This window comes from Pundamilia nyererei, unplaced genomic scaffold (genome assembly GCF_000239375.1).
Source record: "Pundamilia nyererei isolate P.nyererei 1_Seehausen unplaced genomic scaffold, PunNye1.0 scaffold00149, whole genome shotgun sequence".
Lineage (NCBI taxonomy): Eukaryota > Metazoa > Chordata > Actinopteri > Cichliformes > Cichlidae > Pundamilia > Pundamilia nyererei.
The window spans coordinates 165,610-173,424 of record NW_005187550.1 but is presented as its reverse complement, the minus strand read 5'-3'; the positions used below and the strand labels follow the sequence as shown (position 1 = coordinate 173,424).

General features: G+C 41.4%; 1 protein-coding gene across 1 annotated transcript; it reads left to right on the top strand.

Moving 5' to 3' along the window:
- The first annotated feature begins 3,444 nt into the window (after positions 1-3,444).
- Positions 3,445-6,682, top strand: znf503 (zinc finger protein 503). The gene is made up of 2 exons (XM_005744732.2): positions 3,445-4,086; positions 4,449-6,682. Exons 1-2 carry the CDS (start codon positions 3,832-3,834, stop codon positions 5,877-5,879), a joined length of 1,686 nt encoding a protein of 561 aa, XP_005744789.1. The 5' UTR covers positions 3,445-3,831; the 3' UTR covers positions 5,880-6,682.
- Positions 6,683-7,815: the final 1,133 nt, after the last annotated feature.

Genomic DNA, 7,815 nt, shown 5'->3' with positions numbered 1-7,815 from the left:
AATCGTTTTTACCTCTCTGACGTTTTACATCGGAGCTTAGTAGGCAATGATTCCAGGTAATGTCGTGTCACGGACTTTCCTGTAATCCTGTCCTTCCACGGAGTTTTAGAGGGGAAACAAATCTACTTCATGCATGTACTTTAATAGTTTTAATAGTCTGCTATCCTGGCCAGTCCACATCTTCTTTTATATTACTGCTACGCGGAGATTCTGTGTCTCTCTGTTGCTGTCTTTGTACACTTTAATTATTGCTAGAATATATTTATAAATAATAAACGGCAAACGGTCTAAAATGAAATTAATAACTTTATGGTAACGTCGTGAATAGCTCCCAAGCAGTTTGTATATAGGCCCAAAATAAAGTAGCGTTTACACCATAGCCTTAAAAAAAACTGAAGGTGCGCATTTAGGAAAGTTGTTTAATTATATATTTCATATTTAGTTTAGCCGCATAAATCAGCCCTAATAATGAAATGTGTTCTTCCTCGCTTCATCACAACAAGTCGGCCCAGCTCTGTAATCCTACAAGTCCAACATAAAGTATTTCCTCGCGAGATGTAAATGGTTGTATTTGCATGCGGAGTGATTCATAAACATGTCAGTGTTATGAAATATATGGGGGATATTAAAACTTTCTATTTAAATATCATGAATTATGGTCGCAAAAATGTGTTCCCATTTAAGAGGAATGCCGAGTATTTTGGTGTCTGGTGCAGAAGCCCATTCGTCATAGGGACAATAAAGAGGGTTTTCGCCTGACAGTGAAAATTTATGGTTGCCCTTCTTTGCCCTAATAACTCACATATTGTGTCACGGACTGACATCCCTTGCAGAAAATACCAAGCCTGTTATCAATCACACATCTTTGCATATTGTGAAACGTCCCCCCTCTTCTTTTCTGCAAGAAAGAAAAAAAAGAAGACTGAGAACATTCGTAGAAATAGAGATCCGCTTACTTGGACTTTTTCCTTCCTCCCTCTCTTAGAAACACACATATTACGCTGAGAACAACATATCTTATTTAGAAGTCGACATCTATTTATATTGCATGAGATATGTAGACAAGATAGAGAAGATAGTTATTAATTTCTTTATTAGTGCACCTTTAACAAAGTTGAAATCAGTTGTGGGCCTATAAGGTAAAAACTTTTTTCCTATCTGTCTTTTTTTTTTTTTTTATTAGTCTTTTGCAAGTTTGCTCTGTAAACGTTTTATTATATTCACTCCAAAATGTAACTAATTAAAAAAATATGGGACTCGAAAAAAATGTTTTTTTTTATTTTGCATTTTTATTTTTCTCAAAAATAAAAATAAAAATACAATTCAGTAAAAATAAATAAAATAAATATAAAAATATTTTGCAGCCTTGACTGTCCACTCCAGGTTTTCTTGCTCTCCGTGTTGACCTGTCAAGCAGATTACCACAGAAAGAGATTAATGGCAGAGGCGGGTTGCAATAATAATCGTTTTGTTTGATGTGACAACTTTGATAGGCGTTGATTTACTTACAAACTGATAGGCTTTTAATTGAGCGCCTCCATCCCGATTTAGATGAAAGGAAAACCACATTGAAAAGCTGCCCGATTGCCCCGCAGCCTCAATACTGATTAGCCATCTCAGCGGTGAATAGTTCAAGGCATTTTAAACTTCTTTTCTCAACGGCCTGACAGACCATTTCTCTTCTTTTCTTTCTCCCGGTCCGCGTTTCTGCCCGTTAAAGAAAATAAATCATTTCCATTGTATGTAAATAAAATCGAGCTGACATCAATATAAACTGTCTGGATTTCTTTCTCTCTTTTTTTTCAGTCGTCTTTGTTGTTCTTGTTGCAGATGACAGTGTGCCCGAGGCAGATGACAGGTTTTAACAACACAATGGCAGATGCGTTTAGCCCCCCCTCCCTAAAATAATGGACATGGTTCTGTTTTGAGAGACCGCAGTGTGTGACCGGGTTGTTACACATTTGAATTATTATTAAATCTTGTAAATAGTTATACTGCGTCCATGCTATCCAAGAGAGAATAGAGGCTATACATATAGATAGATAATGGGAATATGAATTCTACATCCCTGCACTGTTTATTTAACTTTCCGTTTTGTGTGTGTAATTTTTTTTAAACCCAGGATTTTCTGTCCATTTGTTTACTTCGTGCATTTTCGATAGAGCACGTGTTTTTTTTCTTTCTTTTCCCCCCTACGGCTCTTTCTTTGCTCCGTGATCCACCGATTATAGCAAAAAGCCGTTTAACACTATTAAAAACCAAAAGCTTCTCCGTGGATATCAAGAGCTGAACTGCAACTTATTAAAGTTTCATCGTGTATACCACCACCGATAAGTTTTACGAAGAACTCCAAAAGTTGCCGATTTTATTTAATAAGTGGCTGATATGGAGTGAAATCAACGGCTTTGACTCTGATACCCTCCCACGTCAACGCGGGCTTGTTGGCTACCGTCGATGCATCTTAAAAATTAAACCTTGACACGAGAATCAATTTATTTCCTCTGAAATCTTGCGTGTCTCTTGCAGAATGTCTCCCTGTCTCTCCCTTTCTCTTCCCCCCCACTTGTTCTTTTCCCGCAGTCGCACTGGCATGTAATCAGCCACAATAGCTGACATAAATCAAGCAGTGGATTGACAGCCTCTGACAAATAACTGATTGATTGCGGTGGAGCAGAATTGACACTTGACGGAGGGGTGGAGATAGAAATAGAAGGGCGGTGTATATTATACTGAAAACATGTGACATTCACATCCCTCCATCACTACATTGGTCTATTCCTGTCAACGCTTGTCTGTTTAGGGAATTCGAGCTGAAGTGGTTGGTTTTATGGTTGCTGGTGGAAAGCAGTCCCAGTGGCGGACGGTCGTAAAATGCGCGAACTTTGTGCGTCTCTCAGGTTGCGAACAGTCGGAGGAAAACGAACAAAAACACTTGTTAATGTAATGACAGAATCAGATGTGATAATGATTTTATGATGGACACTTTAAAAGCTTTTAATGAAGAAGAAAAATGTTAGAAATATATGAAAGCGCTCATGGAAACCAGTGAAGAATCATCCCTTCTGAAATCTAGATTAAAACCAATGTGTAGTGAACATTAAGTAAATAATTTAAATATCCACTGAAAACAGGACGAATAAACTGAGTCCCATTTATCCCCTCGCCCCTGAACAAAACTTGAATATATCAAATATTAGATCAGATAAATGGATGATCCAGAGTAGAGCGACTATGTTTCATGATTGTTAAACATAATAAGTGTATGGATCGTTCTTTTATGGTGTTATTTACTCACTCTTCTGCACGCTGTTGTGTCCTTATCGCCACTATTTGTTTCTCTAACTTGTAAGCGTTCACATTAACCAATATATTTAACGCTATCTCCTCCCCCGAGCTGTCAAAATAGAGGCGCTTACAAAGAGGAGAACGTCACATCCCCTTGACCCTCCAATCACCTCAGGGTCCCATTTGATTGGAAGGCGGCAAAGGCTTTAATCTCGGACTAATTCAGCTGCTTTTGAAGTGAAAATTTCTACCAGTTCGTACTTCGGGAGTACAGAGCGAGGACCTGCACACAGACGCACACACAGGCGCAGCGCTCATGGTGCAAGACGCAGACACGGATCTGCGATAACCTCGCACCGTCTCCTTCCAGCTGCCGCGCCTTTTGCTCCGTTACTACCAGGATTACCGATTATTGAAGCGTTTTCCGATTCTTTTTCTCACCCCACCCCACGGCAGAGAGGCTCGGTGCTTTTTTTTCTCTCCACCCAAATCTTTCTTAATGAATCTGTGGAAAGCAGCGTCACTACATTTCTTGACAATTGGGACATGATCACATCGCCCTCGGCGTCTGCCTTAAAAAATAGTGATATTTGTGTAGCGTGGGAAAGCAGCAGTTCTCGGAATAGAGGCTCAGCGAACGTCAACAAGCCTTTTCTCCACTCCGCACCTCCGTCTGATCCACTACGGCAAGCGAACCGTCTTCCCATCAAGGTCTTGAAAATGCTTACCGCACGGTCGGGACACATTTTGCACCCGGAGTATCTGCAGCCTTTGCCTTCGACCCCTGTCAGTCCTATAGAGGTAAGCGTGGATTGAATTTGTTTTTAGGGAATGCTGTTTCGTGTGAAAACGTCCTGGGAGTCTGTTCCTGTTATTCTCTGAAATCGCCTGTCCTGTTCCAAGTGTGGCTCCAGCGTTTAAAGCGGTTATTTATATATAGATATGTATGTAACACATATATGTGTTTGGTTTATCTTTTGGATTATTTTTAGTGTAGTTTTGTTCAAGAAAGACCTCTAAATAAATAATTACACCTATATATTCGCTTTAAAACACCAAGGAATATCCCGATTAAACGTTCGCCCCCGGGACTGTACTCAAAACAAAGCTGCAGATATGCGTATTAATAGTATTTATCAATCTTTTTATTTTCTTCTTTGCAGCTAGATGCCAAGAAAAGTCCGCTGGCTCTGCTGGCGCAGACCTGCTCTCAGATCGGCAAACCGGACCCGCCACCCTCCTCCAAATTATCCTCCGTAACCTCAAATGGATCTAGTGAGAAGGAATCTAAATCGGGCCCTTTGAAACTGAGTGACATTGGTGTGGATGACAAATCTAGCTTCAAACCTTATTCTAAACCTTCAGATAAGAAGGACTCGTCTTCGGGCGTTTCAGGCGGAGAGAAGTCTGGTTTCCGAGTGCCGAGCGCCACCTGCCAGCCGTTTACACCGCGGACAGGCAGCCCCAGCTCCAGCACTTCAGCCTCCCCTATGCCATCGGACGGGAAATGTGGGGAAAGGGATGAAAAGAAAGAGTCTGATTGTAATAAAAATGGCTCTACGGACGGCTCTGGCACCACTAGCCACAGCAGGATAAGCGTGAGTTGTGGTGGAATTAACGTGGAGGTGAACCAACACCAGGAGACGACGCCTGGCAGTAAAACCACCTCCTCTTCGGAGTCCTCATCTGTTACTTCTGTATCCTCCGCATCCGTTCTCGGGTCAGGACTTGTGGCGCCGGTTTCTCCTTACAAACCTGGACAGACAGTTTTTCCTTTGCCTCCTGCTGGTATGACATACCCAGGTAGCTTGGCTGGGGCCTATGCTGGCTATCCTCAGCACTTCCTTCCCCACGGAGGGAGCTTGGTAAACGCACAGCTGGCCAGTTCACTGGGCTGCAGTAAGGCTGGATCCAGCCCCTTGGCTGGGGCTTCTCCACCGTCCATCATGTCAGCCAGCCTGTGCAGAGACCCTTACTGCCTCAGTTACCACTGTGCCAGTCATTTAGCGGGCGCGGCCACCGCTTCCTGCACGCACGACTCTGCAGCTGCAGCTGCCGCGAACGCCCTCAAGTCCAGCTACCCACTAATGTACCCGTCACACCCCATACACGGCGTTCATTCCTCAGCGCCATCATTTAGCGGACACCCCCTGTACCCATACGGTTTCATGCTTCCCAACGACCCTCTCCCCCACGTTTGTAATTGGGTGTCGGCAAATGGACCGTGCGACAAGCGTTTCTCCACCTCGGAAGAGCTCCTGAATCACCTGAGGACACACACTGCTTTTACTGGGGCTGAAAAGTTGATATCCGGTTATCCCGGGTCGTCTTCGCTGGCCAGTGCTGCAGCAGCAGCCATGGCCTGCCATATGCACATGCCACCGTCAGGACCCCCCGGGAGTCCCGGGACTTTGGCTTTAAGGAGCCCGCATCATGCGTTAGGACTCAGCAGCCGCTATCATCCGTACTCCAAAAGCCCCCTGCCAACCCCCGGTGCCCCTGTTCCTGTCCCCGCAGCCACCGGCCCTTACTACTCCCCCTATGCACTGTACGGCCAGAGACTCACCACAGCATCAGCGCTTGGATATCAGTGAGAAGAAGAAGAAAATAAAAGACTGAAAAGTTTATAGTACTAAGAATGCAAATATAAAGACTTTTATATTAAGTGCGCTAAACTTAAGGGCGGGATCCGTGGACTTCAACTGTATTTATTTATATGTCGGCTTAAAAGCAGGCGGTAATATCTGCAAATGGAAAAAAAAAATATTTGAGCAACTCAAAAAGTGCATTATGTTGAAGCTGAACTAGTTAAAGTGAAACACACACATACACACATATGTTAGAATACTAATTAAAGTAGGGGTCTTCATTTCGATGTTAATTTGGAATTGCTATGATTGTATTTGTTCTTATTTAATGTCTCATTGAGAAGCAGAAAAAAAATTTACATGCATGTTTGTTTCTTAAATTTCAGAAATTGTCCACATTTTAAATTGCCGTTATTTTTCAGGTGTTCACCATGGACAGAGAATTGGTATTTTTTTGTATGTATTCTGGAAAAAAAATAAGAAACAATTCTGTTCCATATCTCCGTGTGCCTCATTTTCTGACGAGAGTCAAATTTATTTTACACTGACATTTAAAAAAACAAAACAAAACATTGGGCTCTTAATTTTTTTAAAAATTGGGGTTAAGAAAGCCTGATTGGGTCATTTAAGCCGACACTGGCCTATATTTTCCGGCTGTCATCGAAACAATTTAAATCGTGCAAAACAACAAATGTTTTCAGTTTTCTCACATGACTCATAATCTTTCTTTTTTCTTTCTTCATTATAAACGAAACTTGGGAGCTTTGAACATCACATTTTAGATGACTTGAAACTTGAATTAAAGTGTGAGTGTGTGTGAGTGTGTGTGTGTATGAGGGAGGGTAGAACCGGCTTTATACAGGAAATCATTCGAGATAAGTTGGGTTGCTTGTGAGTGAATTTTGTCAATACGTTGTTTGACGGGGTGTGACATGTTTTGTGGAGTTCGCTTGCGTAATGTGTGTGAAATACGCCCAAAATGCTCGATAAGGACAGCTGATTTTTCTACGGTTTATAAAAATCAAGAGCATGTGTGTTTTGAAATGCTAAATTAAAATTAATCTATATTAAAACAAAAATCAGTTTTACAACCTTAAAAAAAAAGACGGCAATTGAAGTAAATCAATCCCTGGGTTTCAAATTTAATGCACTATAAATTTTTGCAATCGTTGCCTCTTTAAAAAAAAAACAATAAAAAGAAATGAAGTTCTAAGCACAGAGGGAGACTCTAAGAAGGTGACATTTAAACGTGGAGCCTAATAACTGGTGTATTTTTGACTGGATGACCATTGCTAGGAGGATATTATTTATTTTGCGTTTGATAATCTGACCCACCTTGTGCATCTATTGTATACGCCACTATATTTGTAATTAAAAATACTCTGACTTGTGCAAAGTTGTGGGGTTTTCATACAGATGCAAACACTCACAACGCGTGTCTTGGATCTGAGAAGGCCAGGCGCATAAACGAAATATTTAAAAATGTAACACTTCAAAAATATCATAGTTCAGGTTTTTTTTCTTTTTGGGCATTAGAGCTTATTCGGTTTATGACGCCCATATATAGATTTACTTGCATAAATCTATATATGATTCACTTGCATTTGAACTTTCATGTGTTATAATTCCTATTTTTGGATAAAAACTTTACGAATCAAAGTCGGTGTGCCGGGGCTATAACTGATTTCACACAGACACGACTGATTAGTTATAGTAAAATGGTTTGTAGCCCAAATTACAAAGAATGGCCTTTACGTGCTGTGTGCTTGCTACCGTTTACTCCCAAGCATGAGCGTTATCTTTCAGCTCCCTTGGACATTCCGTTGACCCAGCTCTGTTACAATTACCACTGTTATTATCAAGAATGCCTCCTCAGCTATGCTGTCCCTTGCCTATCGCGCAGCGGTTTGTCAGACATCAAAAAAAAAAATCTCTTGGTGTA